The following is a 19,199-nucleotide window of genomic DNA, read 5'->3' as shown; positions in this document are numbered from 1 at the left end:
CAGATATAGCCACGCTTTGGGGCAGTGCCAGAGTGCCAACTGGGACAAAGTTTACTGCCAGCAGCTCCCACTCCGCCAATTCATGGGAATGGCTGGTTAAGCCCAAGACATGTCAACTATGCCGGTCCTTTCATGGGCTCAATGTACTTAGTCATTGTGGAGGCCCACTCAAATGGCTAGACATGCATGGAATTCATTCGTCAAACACTGCACACATCTTCTGCAGTAAACAGTCTTCCGGAAGTGTTGGTCATGGGTCACGGGCCATCATTTATCAACAGGAAATTTGAGTATTTCCTAACGTCGAATAGTATTTGATGTTCAAGGACAGCTCCATACTATCCATCCGTCCAACATCTGGCTGAAACAGCATTCCAAACTTTGAAGGCAGGCTTAAAGAAACAGATCTTTCACTAGATACCAAACTGTCCCAGTTCCTATTTGATTATAGGACCAGCTATAGGGATAGCTCCAGCAGAGTTGCTAAGGGGTGGCAGGATTCTGCACCAGTTTAAATTTGATCTTCCCAGACCTTAGGGGAGGGCGAAATGGCATCAGGGATATGCCAGACACAAGACTCTGCCAAGGAAGAGAAACAGGTTACTTCAGGGGATAAAGTTTGGTGTAGGAACCACAGGAATGAACCTATTTGTGTAATTGGTATGGTTGAAGTCAGGTCAGGTTCAGTGACATATAAAATTCAGGTAGGTGTGAAGGTCCTGAACTTGCAAGTGGGGTGAGAGCAAAATGAATGCAGTTCCTTGGAAAAGTCAGAAAGATTGGGGAAACCTGTGGGTTCTCCGTCGAGCATGGAAAAGATCTTGGAATCTGAGATAGTCACAGTGGATGTGGCTGTTTTGACTGTAAAAGAGAGTGAATTTCTTCAGAGATGCTCGCAAGAGGCAAACTACTGTGTATTAAATGCTGCCTATGTCTGAGACAGAGGAATCTGACCCAGTGCTAAAATGCCCCAGGAGAAGGACCAGTCTACATCCTCAGATTCAAATGGGGAGGGAGATAGTAATTGTAACAAGATCAACCAGGTGGTCCTCATAGAATATGAATGCCCTGATTTTCACTGTCAGTCTGGTCATATCAGGGGGCCCTGGCTGACAGATATAAACAGTAGAGTAAGACATCCTGATGCTCTGAGGGAGCTGGACATATCATCTGTAAATACAGGGTGACTTGGTGATGGGATACTGGCCTCTGTGGAGTCATTTCATACCACACCAAATCCAGTATAATATTGTCTAATCAGTTTCAAAACCTGTTGCTTTAAGAAACAATTTTGAAAGCATTGTATGAACCATGAAAGAGAGAAGCATTAGTGATCCCAACTCGGTGAAAATCTCAGATACAGCAACATTGTAACAGAAAATCTGAATGGGGCTATTAAGCCCATCGATCCCACTCTCATTCAGTGTGATCATGGTTGATTTTCTATTTCAATGCCATACTTACGCAATACAGTACAGCGCAGTAACAGGCTATTCAGTTACCAAGCCTGCACTGATTCCTAGTTCTTATTTAGACTGTGTCTGTCAAGATAAGCCTTAAATGTTGCTAATTCTCCTGCTCCTCGGATGCTGCCTGACCAGCTGTGCTTTTCCAGCACCACACTCTTCGACTCTGATCTCCAGCATCTGCAGTTCTCACTTTCTCCCAAATGTTGCTGACATGCCTGCTTCCATCATCTCGACTGGCAGTGCATTCCAGGCATCCACTACCCTCTGTATGAAACATTTTCCTTCATTTCTTCCCTAAACTTTCCCCCTCTCACTTTGAACCTGTGCCCTCTTGTAGTTGACCTTTCCATTCTGGGGGGGAAAAAGCCTCTGACAATCCACTCTATCTTTGTCTCTCATAATTTTTTAACCTCCATCAGGTTGTCCCTCAGCCTCTCTCTTACCAGTGAAGACAGTCTGAGTTTATCCAACCTCTTCTCATAACTAAAACCCTCCAGACCAGACAACCTCCTGGCAAACCGTTTTGCACTCTGTCCAAAGCATCCATATCCATCTGGTAGTGGACGCAATATTCCAAATGTGGCCTATCTAAAGTGTTATAAAGTTATAAAATAATTTGCCAACTTTTATACTTGGTACCTCAGCTGATGAAGGCAAGCATGCTGTATGCCTTCTTGATCACCATATTCACCTGTGTTGCCACTTTCAGGGACCTGAGAACCTGTACACCCAGAATTCCTCTGGATGTCAGTGCTCTTAAGGGTTCTGCTATTTTATTGTATAATTTGCACCTGAATTTGATTTTCCAAAATTCATCACCTCGCATTTGTGTTGATTAAATTTCATCTGCCATTTCTCTGCCCATATCTGCAGTCTACCTATGTCCCACTGTATCCTTTGGCAATCTTCCTCACGATCTGCAACTCGCCCAATCTTGGTGTCAACTGCAAACTTACCGATCAGACCACTTACATTTTCCTTCAGATCATTTAGATATATTACGTAATTTCCCTCCTTTATCCTTGAGTGGGCTTACTCTTTCCCTAGCTACCCTCCTGCTCCCAAAATATGTATAAAATGTCTCCGGATTCTCCTTAACCCTGCTGACCAAGGACTTTTCATAGCCCTCCCAACTCCTAGTTTGAGCTTCTTGCTACTTTATATTCTTCAAGGACTTTGTCTGTTTTTCAGTTGCCTAGACCTTAGGTATGTTTCCTTTTTTTGACTAAGCTAATAATTCCCACAGTTATCCAAGGTTCCCGAATCTGCCATTCCCTTCCTTTGTGTTTGCAGGAACATGCCTGTTCTACAGTCTAATCAACTAGTTTTTAAAAGACTTGCATGTCAGTTATGATTTACCTTCAAACAGCTGCTCCCAATCCACATTCTCCAATTCTTACCTTATTCTTCCCCCAATTAACACCTTCATTCAAAGTCCACTCTTGGCCTATCCATAAGTATCTGAAAAATTACAGAATTATGATCACTGTTCCCAAAATGCTCCCCCACTGAAACTTTGATCGCCTGGCCAGGTTAATTTCCCAGTATCAGGTCCAGTGTGACCCCCTCCCTCGTTTGCCTATCCACATACTGTATCAAAAACCATTTCTGACTTTTAGCCTCTCAAAATCCGGTTCTTTCATATACATGTTCAGTGACTTTGCTTCCACAGCTTTCTGTTATAAAGAATTCCATAGGTTCACCATTCTGAGTGGAGAAATTTCTCCTCAACTCAGTCCAAAATGGCCTGCCGTGTAAAGTGGGACTGTAACTACTTGTTCTGGAGCCCCCTGCCAGGGGAAACATCATTCAATCTGTCCAGCCCTGTCAGTATTTCATACATTTCAATGAGATCACCTCTAAACTCCAGTGAGTTCAGTCCCAGTTGACCTAATCTCTCCTCAGAAGACAAGCTTGTCATCCCAGAAATCAGTCTTGTGAGCATTCACTGCAGTCCCTCTGTCAACAAAATATATATTTTCTTTGGTAAGGAGATGAAAACTCATGATATCTAGGTGTGGACTCACCAAGGAAATAAAACTTCCGTGTTTCTACACTCAAGCCATTTTCCAAATAATGCCAACATATATTTACCTTCATAATTGCTTACTTCACCTGTATGTTTTGTTTCAGAGACTAATGTACAAGGACACCAAATTCCTGTTGTACATCAACATTTCCCAACCATTTAAATAATACTCGGCCATTCTGGTCTTCCTCCCGAAGTAGGAAAACTTCTCATTTATCAATATTATTCTTCTGTATATGCCACGCATTTGCCTGCTGTCACTTAACTTGTCTAACTCACCCTGAAGTCTCTTTGTATCCTCCTCACCAATCTCATTCCCTCATTTTGTGTCATCAGCAAACTTGGAAATGTTACATTTGACTATTCATCCATCTTTCTGGTATCTGACTTTTCATCATTTTCTTGAAACTGCATGTCCGATTTATGCCACCCCAACCACAGTCTTACATCTATACAGTGTGCATACTAACTTATTGCTATAAACAAAGCTACTTCTACCTCTATGTACCTTTAAGAGGAGACCTCAAGTAAAAATGCTGCAGTATATTTTATATTTGATGAAACTAAAATAACACTTTCTTTAAAAGTTCCTTGATTTGTTAATATCCAACTCAACTGGCAGCTCTTAGGAATCCTATTTTTCACAACTTAAGTCTACTTTGGAACTCCCATCTATTAAATCACTTAAGTTGTCATGTGGGACTTTAAATTTATAACTTTTTAACTCTGAGCTGAAGAGCACTGTCAACTGAACCAGTTTGTGAAGATCTCATGTACGAGGATGTCTTCACATTTACCCACGTAATAATTTTAAAAACTGGAATGTAATTCAATCTGTGAAGTGCTTCAAGATACTTTGATAAACTGGAAGTATTTATTTTTACTGGACAATAGTGCCTAAATTTTACTTACACTAATTTGCCTAATCCAACCTCTTACCTCAAGGATTATAAGTGAGAATGACTTGGAGAGAGTATCATTTAAACCTAGATGAAATCAGATGAGCCATCAACTTATTCATGTTCACAGACACTGGACACTGAATGTTATGTAATGGGTAATGTTTCCATTACAAACAAAATTTTGGCTTCTTTTAAAATTATGCTGGATGGTTTGTGTTGAAAGATAATGACATGGCTGAAGGCAGTGAGTACATTTCTTTTCAAATGTCTATGTTTCTGTATTTGAACAGTGAGCAGATTGCATACAACTGTATTTCAAGTTGATCCATCGTTATTCTGTAGCTTTTAAATCCTTTTAGAATTGGTACTATTGATTGTAAAGGATTACTCTGTGGAAGAAAGGGTCTGCTGATTATCCTGTCAAATCTGTAATATTCTGTTCCTGCAGGTGGTGTGACCAGGATGACTGTGTCATTAGTGGTTATAATGTTTGAACTAACTGGTGGATTGGAGTATATTGTACCATTAATGGCTGCTGTAATGACTAGCAAATGGGTATCTGATGCAATTGGACGTGAGGGCATTTATGAGGCACACATTCGACTGAATGGCTACCCATTCTTGGAAGCAAAGGAAGAATTTACACACAGAACATTAGCAATGGATGTAATGAGACCTCGACGCAATGACCCTCCTCTGACCAGCCTCACTCAGGAAGGGATGAAGGTGGAAGATGTGGAGACAATCATTAATGAAACAACATACAGTGGATTCCCTGTGATAGTGTCAAAAGAATCCCAGCGACTTGTAGGTTTTGTCCTCCGAAGAGACCTAATAATTTCAATTGGTGAGAGCTTTGAGTTGTATCAAATAATAGAACATTCTTACTAAAATAGTGTGTAATATTTAAAGTTAAGCTGCTGATTTTGTGTTAACTTGCCTGTCACTCTGACGTGAGATATTGTCTGTGTATTTAGAGAGCGAGAGAAAATAATGTTATAAATTGGTAAAGAATTGGGAATGATCTTCTACAGCAGTTACATTCACATTTTCTATATTTATTTGTGCAACATATACAGCATTCATTTGAATGTTTGCATTAAAGTCTAATTAATATCAAGTATTAATGAGGTATTTGTGAGGTAGTAACCACCATCACAATATTTTGATTTGGAGGTGCTGGTGTTGGACTGGGTATACAATGTTAAAATCACACAACACCAGATTATAGTCCAATAAGTTTATTTGGAAGCACTAGCTTTTGGAGTGCTGCTCCTTCAGGTGGTTGTGGAGTATAAGATCGTAGGACACAGAATTTATAGCAAAAGTTTACAGTGTGATGCAACTGAAATTATATATTTAAAAAGACCTGGATTGTTTGTTAAGTCTTGTTGGTTTTAGTTTTTTCATCTATAAATCACAGAACTTTTTTTTAAAGATACATTCTCAAGTGAGTTATAACAATAGGTGTCATGTCAACTCAGATAATGCATTGAAGGTGTGAGGTGGCCTGTGTGAGGCTGTCTGTGCCCCAGAATTCGGGCTGATTCTATTTCTAAAAAAGGGTTTCACAGAACCTTACATGGATTCATGCAGGTTTTGAGCAAATTAAAATGTAATTCATCCCACTAACTTGTATGTGGGTGTGTGTTTGGTGGGGGGAGTATGAGTGTGTGTGTGTGTGTGTGTTGAACCCAAGGTCCCGGTTGAGGTTATCCCCATGGGTACCGAACTTGGCTATCAACCTCTGCTCGGCCACTTTTCGCTGCTGCCTGTACCAAAGTCCACCTTGGAGGATAGTCATCCGGAGGTCCGAGGTCGAATGTCCCTGACCGCTGAAGTGTCCTCCGACTGGGAGGAAACACTCCTGGCTGGTGATTGTTATGCAACATCCATTCATCCGTTGCCGTGGCCTCTGCTCGGTCTCGCAAATGTACCATGCCTCAGGGCATTCTTGCCTGCAGTGGATGAGAGACAATGTTGGCCGAGTCACATGAGTACCTGCCCCACACATGGTGAGTGGTGTCCCCACATGTAAAGGTGGTATCCATGTCGACACTCTGACATGTCATTCAGCATCTGCTGTGACAGGGTTGTGTAGTGTTATCCTGAAAGCGGGGTAGTTTGCTGAGAAAGGCACTTCTTGCCTTTAAACAACCACCAAACTTCAAAACAGATCCTTGTTCGCAGCAAACTGCCCCACTTTTGAGACAACACCATACAGCCTTGTCATGGCAGACACTGCAAGATATGCCAGAGTGTCAACATGGCTACCACTATTACAAATGGGGACACCACCCACCATGTGTGCAGCAGATACTAATGTGACTTGGCCAACTCTCATATGCTGCAGGCAAGGATGCATGGTACGTTGCCAAGACTGAGCAGAGGCTACAGCAATGGATGAATGGACACTGCACAACAATCAACAGCCAGGAGTGTTCCCTCCCAGTCGGAGAACACTTCAGCGGTCCGGGACATTCGACCTCAGACCTCTGGGTGACTATCCTCCAAGGCGGACATCGCGATAGGCAACAATACAAAGTGGCAGGGTAGAGCCTGAAAGCCAAGTTTGGTACCAATGGGGATTGCCTCAACCGGGACCTTGATTCATGTCACACTGCAGGTGACTGCACTAACAGACACACACACATTCTCACAGACTTTATACCCCTTTACCCGCATACACACACACTGTCACAGACATTCATACCACCACCACCTCCCCCGCCCCCACAAACAAACACCCACATGTAAGTTTGTGGGGTGAATTTGTACATGCAGAATTACATTTTATTTTGCTCAAAAACTGCATGAATCCATGTAAGATTCTGTAAACCCCTTTTTTTGGAAATAGAATCACCCGAACATTGGGGTACAGACAGCCTCACACAGGGCACCTCACACTTTCAATGCATTATCTGAGCTGACATTGCACGTATTGTTAAAGTTCACTTGAGAATGTAATGTTCATATATAAATCCCAGGACTTTTTTTTAAAAGAACTGAATCCAACATGATCATTCTAAAAGATGAGAGACTTAACAAACAATAAAGATCTTTTTCAATATATGATTTCAGTTGCACCACACTATAAACTTTTGTTGTAAATTCTGTGTCCTACGGTCTTATATTCCACAACCACTGTCTTTCTTGAATGATCAAATATTAATACGTTTACGAATAACATCGTACAGGACCTGAACAATTGGGCTTTGGAGAGAAATATGGTAGAATCATGCAAGAAGTCCAGCGAGGCTTATCTTGACATTGGAAGCAACTTACTCCATCTTCTAACTAAGCTCGAGGTTGCTAGGCAGCAGAGAGTTATCTATTAAATGGGATTATTGCTTGTTAATGATCTGTGAACTGTGCATCTCACCTCATTAATATGTGGACTCCTATCCTACTTCTCACCACAAGCAAACTAGATGCTAAGAAATCTTGACGTGGAAGTTAGAGTGGGTACCTGGCAACTTCAGCTCACCGCTGGCTGCAAAATGCCTCCATGTTCCACACAATGCATTAGTCATAAGCACCAACTACACACATCCCTTGGCCACACACATTGGCGTCCAACAATTGCCAACCTCTGAGGATCCTCATGGCACTTTTCCAATCCATTTGTCGACTTCTTAGAAATCATAGGCCTGCTTTGCAGGGTGCCCCAACAAGTAACATTGAAAGGCTATTTCAAGGACATTTTGCAGACAGGAGCAGGCACCCAGCTGAGAGATTAGACCAGACTGCATCTCAGGGTTGCTTGCTTGCCCATTTATGCATTCCTATATGCTCACAGCATTCCTGCCTTACCTTTTCTGCTAGCACAGACACACAACGAGGTCAGCAATCCTCAGTCAAGGAAGCATTGATCTTCCTGCAAGGCATCATGCTCCATAAGTTTCACAGGTACACCATGTACTTGTACCTTAAGTGACAAACACACTGCATATGCAGAAAGCAAGAAGTCTGAAGGGAATAATCCTCAGTGAAGTCCATGAAGGTACTCCAATTACTCAGGTAATCCTCAAGAGCACCCTCTCATACCAGTTTAGGGGATTAGCCATGGTGAGGATATTCCCAGTCAGGAAGTCTGTGAAGAAAAATCAAATCAGATGAGAAGCATCAGCTCTCTTTCCCCTTTCACAGATGCTACCAAATCTCTGAGTTTCTCAGCATTTTCTGTGTTTGTTTCCGATTTCCAGCATTGTGGTAAGTTGCTTTTATTAAAGAATAAGAATATTTGACCAAAAGGGGCAACGCTGCCAACAGAACCTATTTCTGTAAACACTCCTTGTTCATATTGTTTCAACATGCTGCAGCAGGCTCTCAGCACAAACTTTAATCTGTGGTAGATCCTATATGGACATGAAGTATGTTACAATGACATTCTGTGGCCATGATGCTGGCTCCTACAAGACACAAGGGAGGGGTGTGCAATGAATGGCAATGACAGGGGAGTAAATTTGAGAATTACAGTGGAATAAAGAAAGGTACTGACCAAGTCGAGGGGGCATGTATATCCTGGCATCCTGCAGGACTAGTCCCAGTCTCCTGCAAAGGACAGAGTTCTCCTCACATATTGTCAGGTGCCCCTCCACCAGGCCTGTCTCTTTGCATCCTTTTATCAAAATGCAAGAACTGTAGTGATTCATCCCATCAAGTCTGCGCTGCCATTCAATACAATGCTGGCTGTTTGAGCACTTCAATGCCTTTTACCCACCCTATCCCCATAATCCTGTACATAAATGGTAATTAAAAATCTGTAAATCTCTACTTATGCATGGTCAAAGCCCTTCTGGTAGAGAATTTCAAAGGCTCATAACACTCTGAGAAGAAAGCATGGTACGATGGCTCAGTGGTCAGCACTGCCGCCTCATAACACCAGGGTCCCAGATTCTATTCCAGCCTCTGGAACTGTGTGGAGTTTGCACATACTCCCCGTGTCTGTGTGGATTTCCTCCCAAATTCAAAAGGTGTGCAAGTTAGGTGAATTGACCATGAGCAATGCAGGGTTTCATGGATAAGGTGGCAGGGGAGGGGGTTCTGGGTGGAATGCTGTTCAGAGGATTGGTGTGGATTCGATGAGCTGAATGGTCTGCTTCCACACTAAGGGATTCTGTAATTCTATGAAAAAAAATCAATCATCTCAGAAATGAGTGATACCCTCTTATTTTTAAATTGTGCCTTCTGATTCTAGTCTCTTTTTACAGGAAAAATATTTTATCCGCACCTACCCTACCCTTTAAGTACTTGTAAGTTTCAAATGATATCACCATTCATTCTTTAAAATTCTAAAGAGTACAGACTCAGTTTGCCCTGTCTGTACTCCTGCCGTTACAGGAACAAATCTGTTGAACCATCATTGCACTCCATCTATACCCTCCAGAGATAAGGAAACCGAAACTGTACATTAGTCCAAGTGTTGTCAAACTAACAATAATTGAAACAAGGCTTCACTACTGTTGTGATCAAATTTTCTTGCAATTCATTCTTCCATTCCATCAGCCTTCCTATTAGCTTGCTCCACCTACACATCTTCTCAACAAGGACATCTAGGTCCCTTTATACATCTATACTTTCGAACCTCTTGCCATTTAAGAAATACTCCGCACACCACTTTCTCCTACTAAATTGGATAACCTGACAATTTTCCACATTAAATTCCATCTGCCATGTATTTGCCCAATCATTAAGCCTGTCCAAATCTTCCTGAAGCTGCTTTTTATCTTCCTCATAACACACTTTCTCATTTAGCTTTGTATCTTCCATAAATTTGGAAATATTACATTTGGTCTCCATATCCAAATCATTGTATTATGAACATCTGATGACCAAGTACTGATACTTGGTCTGCCAAACTGTACTCTGGCTAATAGCCAATCATTAATTCTTGCCACTATCTCCTTTCCCATGTGATTTATTTTCTCTATCCTGCATCCATTAGCTCTCTTTTATCAATCTTGTTAATAACATCTTCAAAGAACTCTTAAGTTCTTCAAATCTAATTTCCCACATGTGAATCCATGCTATGTCCACACAGATAATTACCAACCATGAGTCCAATTATCCTATCCATTATAGTTGATTCCAGCATTTCCTTCCTCCTAATGTGAGATTAACAGGTCTGTAATTTCCTTTCTCTCTCTTGCTTCCTTAAATAGTAGGTGGGCTGTTTCTGCTGTAATGGGAGAGATTGGGGTAAAAGTGATTGGCACAGCTCTGACCAGTGCAAATGATCAAAAGGTGGTGATCTATCCTGGGTGAGTAAGTAGGCAGTGCAGAAACCAAGGGAGGTTAGAGGTGTGGGTTTGAAGGGGAATGACGGGAAGATGTTGCATGCAGTAATGAGAATGGCACAGCATGAACTTCACTGGGCTGTGAGTGCAAAAGCACAGATAGATTGAGTGTGAGGTAGCAGAGGGAAGAGTACCACTTATCCTTGCCCAGTGAGAAGATCTGAAAATGTGTTGCTGGAAAAGCGCAGCAGGTCAGGCAGCATCCAAGGAACAGAAGAATCGACGTTTCGGGCATAAGCCCTTCTTCTTGCAGCAATGCTGGCTGTTTCCCCAGACAAATGATAAGTAGGGTAGGTATGGAATGCTGTGCACTTCCAAGTGCACAGAAACCTTTTAAAGATTATCATTCAGTGGATATCCAGTGAGTGGCAAATTCTTTAGGAACAGCAATTAGTGGTATAGGGCTAGAATTGGTCAAGAGCTGTGCCATAGGGGCAGGGTAGATATTTAATGAGATAAGGTGGAGTGGGTGATCTTGTTAGCCCTTGCAAAGAGAAACCTTCCCTGAAACCTGACAAAATTGGCACTTGTAAGATTCAGCCCTGTGTTGTTTTTAGCAAAGTATAATGTATTGCTGAGGTAATGACTTCCTATTGACTGCAATATAATGTATTAATGAGGTGATGACTCTCCCATTGATCAATCACATTGTCTGCAATCTATAATATTACAATGATGAGAGTATGCTTCTTTGTTTTAGAAATAGCAGTAGTCAAAATACATAAGCAGATGCAAAGCTTATAAATTGAATATTGTACACATTTTAATTTTGAAATACTCTGCTAATATTATTGTAAGTTTGTTGTGCCTTTGCCTTTTATTTATTCCATTACTAAAAGCATTCTTATAATCAAGATATTATATAGCTATAACTTGTAGATAGCTTGATCATTGCCTTTCCACATATTAATAATTGCAGTTAATGAGTCAGTGGAGAAAAACAAGGGAAGTGATATCTAATATGTGTTCTTTGTCCTGCATCTGTTTACAGAAAACGGAAGGAAACGGCAAGATGGGATTGTCAGTACTTCGACTATTTATTTTACTGAGCATGCTCCTGTGCAGCCTCCAAACAGCCCAGCTGCACTCAAACTGCGCTCCGTCCTAGATTTGAGTCCCTTCACAGTGACCGATCACACTCCCATGGAAATAGTGGTAGACATATTCCGAAAACTAGGCTTAAGACAGTGTCTTGTTACTCATAATGGGTGAGTGTTACAATTCTGTTGTCTTAAGGGGCAAAGCATCCAAACATTCATGCTTTCAAGGTCTGGAAATTCCATCTAACCTGAAATTAAATATATAATTTGTACAGAGCTGCCAAGATTAAATTAACCACTCAAAATTAAATGTTAATTTATTTGCATCCCTATTATCTTGTGCTCAGGTGAATGACATCCACTGCTATAAAATTCTATAACTATAGTTTGGCTGTGGTGTAAGTAACTGTGAAATATATAGCAGTGCAGATGGAAACTTGCATTCATGAACAGAGCATTTTGTCCTTCATTTCATATATTTTCTATCTACTCAAGTAATTATTCTTTTCCTGAAGAATTGTCTTGAATTTGGGTCGCTAATAATCTCCACGACTGCTTCCAATTGTTGAATTTCTGCACATAACTCTTCTGAAGAGGGCACCAGCTATAGGTTTGACAGTATCGTTATGGATAGTTTGCCATACTATTCACATGACTAGTTTTTTTAGAAAGATTTTATGTTCAGAGAAAATTTGATTGCATTACAAAATACACAAATTTAATCACAAAGCAGGCATTTGTAACTTACAGACTGTGAAGAAACCAGTTACTGATAACATTACACTTTAACTCTTAACCTGTTGACTAGGGAGGGACATGAGTAAAACCAAAAGAAGAAAAATTCTTGGGTCCAATCATGAGTTGAATTACTGAATTAGATGTTCTGTTTTGAGATGGGCATTTGGCAAAATGCAATTGTAATCTTAAAGTACTGGCTGCAATGTAGTCTGTGAGACCTATTAAAATGGAAAGGTTGAGGAGACCCACCAAAGTGGATCATTCAGTGGCAAATTCAGCACAGACATGTACAAGACAATCCCTGGATGGAGAAATGCATCTACTGAAGCTGTGCAAATGGCCAACTAAAGGCTAAGCTGGGCAAATGGCCAACTAAAGGCTAAAGGCCCAGTGGTTAGCACTGCTGCCTCACAGCGCCAGAGACCCGGGTTCAATTCCCGCCTCAGGTGACTGACTGTGTGGAGTTTGCACGTTCTCCCCGTGTCTGCGTGGGTTTCCTCCGGGTGCTCCGGTTTCCTCCCACAGTCCAAAGATGTGCAGGTGAGGTGAATTGGCCATGCTAAATTGCCCGTAGTGTTAGGTAAGGGGTAAATGTAGGGGTATGGGTGGGTTGCGCTTCGGCGGGGCGGTGTGGACTTGTTGGGCCGGAGGGCCTGTTTCCACACTGTAAGTAATCTAATCTAATCTAATCTAATCTAATACCACATTGCACCCAAACTACTCTTCCATTAGAAAAAAAACTGGCACCAGAAATGAATGATAAAATCAAGGTGAAATGACTTAAAACCAATTTTCACTTTGATAAAACAGCCGCATCATTGCCATTGCTGAGCATGGAAGAGCTAATTAGACTGCAAACATTCAATTATCTCCTGAAATGTCATCCCACATGGCAATTTGAGACCTGTGTAAAGCAGTTGGTCCCTCAATCACACAGTGAAAATGAATGACCAGATATATAATTGCAATTGTAGATATTTGTGTACAACTAGATGAGCTGTATCTTCATTGCGGACAGCATATCAGGAAGGATATCTCCACCTCCCAGGGATCCATTGTTGCCCAACAGTAGAAATGGATCAGCAACAACAGTTGGCACAGCAATAGCACTCTATAGGAATGACACTCCCTGATCAAAGAATTTCACCGTGGGAATTAGCAGAGCAGAGATATGGATAGGCTGATAAGTAATTGGATAACTGCTGATAACTTGTATTTGAAAACTGGCAACTCAGGCACAAATCTGTGCACTTACAAGCTGAAATGATTGCAAAAATGCACATTATTTTCAGAGCCCTAACTAAAGAACGTCATTTGGCCCAGTTGTTGAATAAACTGTGCCAGTGAAATCAAGCATCTAATGTATTGAGTTTTTTGCACAGTCTAAAACAATACATTTTTATACAACCATAGCAGTTTACGTCCCTTTGCTTTTTCTGATTGCAGCAGCAGTTTTAAAATAACAACTTATAAATTATTTTTCATAGTACAGTACTAACTGTTTCTTCTCTATTGCAGGCGGCTCCTTGGTATTATCACAAAAAAGGATATATTGAAACATATTGCTCAGATGGCTAACCAAGATCCTGACTCCATTATGTTTAACTAAAATAAAATGTTGTTCATCTCAGTAGAGATTGCAGAGAGGAAAGTTTTATTGCTGGTAATGTGCTCTGACTAATGTCAGCATTGTACCATAAGTTCCTTCCGAGGATCGAGAATGGTGTACCTCATGTTCAACGAGTGTCTGACTTCCAATTGCACTACACAATCAACAAGATCTTTTCCTTCGGTTCTTGGATAAGCACTGTGGAACTGTAAGTTGACTGAATGAAGAACTGATCTAAGTGTGTACTTCCATCCACAATATGTATTAAATTCATTGCAATAGGGGTGTCATTGAGTACTGGGTGCATTAATTGTTTCAGATTTATAAACAGATAACCTCGATAAGTTGTTTTGTCTTTGGATTTGTTTGAGATTAGATTTTCCAACATTATCTGATAATGCAGTCAAGTATGAATTCAGTTATTTTGGCACATTCTCCTGTGATTGAATGATTAATATAAGCAATGTTATTGAGCTAAGATTTATCAGTGTTTTGTCTGAAGAAAAACAATTGTGTAAGTACTTTTAAAATTGCAATTATACTTGATACATTTAATCCTCCCAATTTAAGAAGGTTAACACACCAGCAGTTATATGAGGTCTCTTGTCAGAAAACTCTGTTTTAACTTGATGTTTACAGGACTACCAAATAAAAATAATCACATTCTGCGCAACTTAGTTTAGTTAAATATAATACGCAGGGCTTGGTGTAAATATGAGAGAAATCAGCTACTTTTCCATCAAATAAACAGTTCAGTAAATAAATACAGTTGTTCGAAGGGACTTTTTTTTTGTTTTGCAATAATTCTAGTTACTCATTGCTCCTTTCACATGCCACCTTTGGAAATTACAGAGGATCAAGCTTTTGTTGCGGTATTGGAAGACATCACTTCTATATCCAAAGAAGCTCTGTTAAATGGAATGGAATGATCACATCTGAAAGTCCCAACTATTATATACTAATTGTGTGTTGGTTTTGGATAATTTCACTGAAATACTTGATTGTTGCCCATATGCAAGCTAGACATTATTGGGTAGCTTGCTGCTAGTCAATGATAACTTTCACTATTTCTTTTTTCTGTTTTTCCACAATAAGGATGTGGGCATCTATGACACAAACATCATTCAAAAAGTTTTGTGACTTCAGGTAAAGATACAGAAGGTATCTCATAACTACTTCCTGGTGCAGTTTTGATGCTAATAGCTTGAGATTTATTTGCTTTTTGTCCTGTTGTTCTGGGGCATTCATTTGTAAGCACTTTATCTTTTTACTTTCTATGACACTACGAAGTGATTTTAATATGACAACCTCATCTGTCGTAGATTTTAAAAACAACCTAAAGCAATCTCAATAAGCTTAAATGTTAAACGTTCCATTTTCCCCTATAGCTAAGACATGAGATGCAATCTAGCTTGACAGGAGGGTTTTTGGAAATCTATGCTGACATCAAACCTTTCATTTCACCAGCACATACCACCAGCAATTAAGGGGTTAAGAAAGCACATTCCCGTGGTTCATGGTTCTTATTATACTTTTCATGACTGAGCATGTTCAGCTCTAAACGTGGCTCTGATGCCAGCTTTTCCCTTCCACAACAGGAGGTGGCTCTCAGTGAATTTAAGGGACTTGTGTGCAGTCTATCATTATTATGATGTCGTGCAGAATTTGTATGAATCCAAATAGTGTCATTTATTTTCACATCTTGTCAGAATGTATGTTCCACTAATATTTTTGTGAATCAGGTGGAAAGAAACCATTATTCAGAATGGTTGCTTAAATCTTAAATTGTGTTTACAAAGAGTTTCAAGACTATCTTTTGAGATTTATTTCAGCTATCTAGGTTTGGAACTTTTTTTCCTTTTTCTGTTTATTTATAACTCAGTAGTGCATGCTAAATCTGGAAGATTGAAATAAAAAGCACACCAGGTACTCATTGTTATAGTGCTTCCTTCAGCACTGAGGGCAGACTGGTATATGATGCTGAGTTAACAGGTTTCCAGTTGAAAGCAATCACAAATATCATGTCTTTTATACATCTCCTGCAGGATGACCTTTCCACCTCCACTACTCAGTGAAGAAAATTCACTTCACAATCTTCTTGTTAAGAGTCCACCATTGAAATGCTTCAGCTACTGGACTCTAACTACATATTTTCTTCTCAACACTTATTTAGATATAATTGTTCATCCTGTCAAAATGCTTTGCATCAGGGAAATCCTGGCAGCAATTTTTGTGCAGATTGCAAATTGAAGAGAGAAACCCACATGCATGATCAATGAGAATGATTCTGAGGAAGGAAACGAGTTAAATGTTAAGGTAAATCATAAGAAAACTATACTTGAATCATCAGTTGCAATTTGCATTACCCATAATTTGACAATTCCTACTCGTCAAAGAAACTGTCACAGTTAATGATGGGAGAAATGGAAATATTACTCTTGTAGAGTGGGCCTTTTAACATTTTAGGTTGGAATCCATTGTTAGTGTGTTGGTGGTGGGGGGAGCGGAGCTTCTGAATTGCAAAATGTGAAGGAAAAGCTAAATTTAAAAAATTAGTTTATAAACTTAAACAGTGACCTAAGTTATAGTCAAATAGAAATCTTAAACGTAATCCTCAGGTTCTATTTTTGATGCATTGGAGACTGGCTGGAATTGTGAATTCTATTTACTTGTAAATGCATACACTGATGTTAATCAAAATCTGTCCAGTCACACACAAATCAGGTTTGGTACAATGGTAACTCATCACATCTCTGAGTGAAATAGTTGTGTATGTAAATCCCACCTACTTGAACCCTACTTGTCTGACTCTTCAGTGTAGGACTGTCCTGGAAGTGAGAGACACACACACACACACACACACACAAAGGCAATACTGGGAAGAGAGATAACATGGGGGAGAGAAATAGCAGCCAATACATTGCTGAGGCACATGAATGATTTGAATACTGGCAAAATGCCAATATATGTATTTTCTGGAGTAGATTATTACACATGCCTTTTTGGCAAGTGCTTTTGAAATTAAACGTAGTCATCTGTACAAGTTATATCATTCAACAAAAATGATTTTACTGTTATTCTTTCGTAATATAGTTTTGTCCCTGAGCGCAGAATGCAAGTCGCTGTTGCACATTGTTATATCTAGCAAGCATTGTTTTGTTGATCTGCACAGAATTTTTAAAATAATCTGTTATGAAGGCTTCATATTTTGAATTTTTTTAAGCATTTGAGTTTTGATTGATTGTGGATTGAGAGGATTTAATTCAAGTTTTATGGAGATCTCTGGGTTTTTTTTAAAGTAATTAATGAAACAATATATTGGAATCCTATTTAAAACAAGGTATTTCCTGGAACCACTAGTTTATACTATTTGTCGAACTTGTTTGCTGGAGGTCACCTGACTGGGTTTTATAATTGTCTTGTTTAAAGTGTCCTATAGGCAATTGGAGTTGTTTTGAAGCAAACGTAAAATACTGGAGAAACTCAGCAGGGGTCTGCAGCATTGATGGAGAGAGAAACAGGGTTAATGTTTTGAACCTGATGATTCTTCTCAGACTCACCTTTAACTTGTTTCTCTCACCACAGATGCTGCTAAACCTGCTGAGTTTCTCCCGCAATTTATGTGTTTATTTCAGATTTCCAGCATCACAGTATTTTGCTTCTATGAGAAGCCTGATGAAGAATAAGCAGTCTAGCTCATCTCTCCTGGTTCTGAAACATCCTTGTTGTGAAACCTAATTATCTTGTTGAAAGGAGCTGAAAGATTTCTTGGTAATGTTTTCTGAACAGCCTGCATCTGCCAAGACCCTAGAGACAACTGCAATGTCTCACTACTTGTCTGTATGTACCACAATGTTTGACCAATGACCTCCTAATGTCTTATTCTTTTGTTTCACTAAGAATTAACCATTATTAGCCAAACGTTTCCCCCCCATAATGAATGGCTACAAAGCAAAATCTATTTTCTTTCTCCCTTTACCTTGTGTGTCTGTTTATGTGCTTTGTGTTATTTACAAGGGGAATGTTTGTTTTATAAATTACACATTGTGTACTGACCAGTTCTGCATTTTTGTACAATAAGTTTTGTTTTATAATAAATCAATAGCTTTGTGATTATTAAAGAAAATTGGTCACTGGATCTTTTTTATTCTAATATAGGGAAGACATACAATAGGCCATATTGAGAACAATTAAATTTATGTTGTGAACTGTCAAGTAATGGGATGAGAGAAAGATGGTGCACTCCTTCCATCTCAGCTGTAATGTAAAATTAGGGACTCACAACAGGATACCCAATATAGGTACTGCCAACCTGTAATTCGAACTGAGATAATAATAATTTAAAAGTGAAATAATGATTGAAAAAGATGACACATCAGTTTTCTTTTTCATTGTCAAACCATTGTGGCTTTGACAGTTACTAAGACCTCTGGAGGTGTAAGATTTATCCTTGATTGATGTACAAAAAAATCACAGTTCAGCCATTGGAATTGGTGGGCAAGTTGAAATTGAAAGAAGAGCTAGGAAAATCGTCATAATTGGGGTAATGCATTGTATTTGAAGTTGGAATAGAGGCAAGCCAATCTGGTTGATGGTTCAATTGAATTAGCTGGAATTCAGTTGCAGATTAATCAGCTTGACCAAAGAAATAAAATGAGAATAAAATGAACTTTAAAAAGAGGATAATGGAAATCAATGGAAGATAGAAAGCTGGAATAGAAAAAGATTGACTCAGATTCTGAGGAACCTTCTGGTGGGGAAGGGTCTGTGTTCAACCAAGCCCCCTGGAGAAGATGATTAAAATTGTGTAACCTGTTCCAATGTGTTGTGAAAGGGACATAGAAGCAATTGACACCTCCTTCAAAAAGATAACTAAATCTGATGAAGAGGCCAGAAAAAAAATTGGATATTGTTTGTGCACAGTGGGCTGATAAGAACTCGTGAGATTATATTATGCTTTCTGAGGAGATTTTTCTTTTAAGAAAAACAAATAATGAGATGGCAAAAGAGACTATTCTCAATGCACATCAGTTAGTCCCTGAGACTTACAAGAATATCCAGTTGCATCCTGTGTACACCAAGAATATTTGAGGATAAAGCAAAACAATTTTGA

General features: G+C 39.6%; 1 protein-coding gene across 5 annotated transcripts in view; it reads left to right on the top strand.

The window, feature by feature from the left end:
- The window catches only part of clcn5b (chloride channel, voltage-sensitive 5b), a 158,148-nt gene extending 139,941 nt beyond the window's left edge, over positions 1 to 18,207 (top strand). For all 5 annotated transcript variants that reach the window (XM_043704689.1, XM_043704687.1, XM_043704688.1 and 2 more), the window contains 3 exons: positions 4,849 to 5,247; positions 11,691 to 11,907; positions 13,996 to 18,207. In XM_043704689.1, the coding sequence (XP_043560624.1) occupies positions 4,849 to 5,247; positions 11,691 to 11,907; positions 13,996 to 14,086 (707 nt within the window). In that variant the 3' untranslated portion in view covers positions 14,087 to 18,207. The remainder of the gene's footprint in view (positions 1 to 4,848; positions 5,248 to 11,690; positions 11,908 to 13,995) is intronic.
- Positions 18,208 to 19,199: the final 992 nt, after the last annotated feature.

This window comes from Chiloscyllium plagiosum, chromosome 15, assembly GCF_004010195.1.
Source record: "Chiloscyllium plagiosum isolate BGI_BamShark_2017 chromosome 15, ASM401019v2, whole genome shotgun sequence".
Taxonomy (NCBI): Eukaryota; Metazoa; Chordata; class Chondrichthyes; order Orectolobiformes; family Hemiscylliidae; genus Chiloscyllium; species Chiloscyllium plagiosum.
Note: the sequence above shows the minus strand (reverse complement) of the source record. Positions and strands in the feature narration are given on the sequence as shown.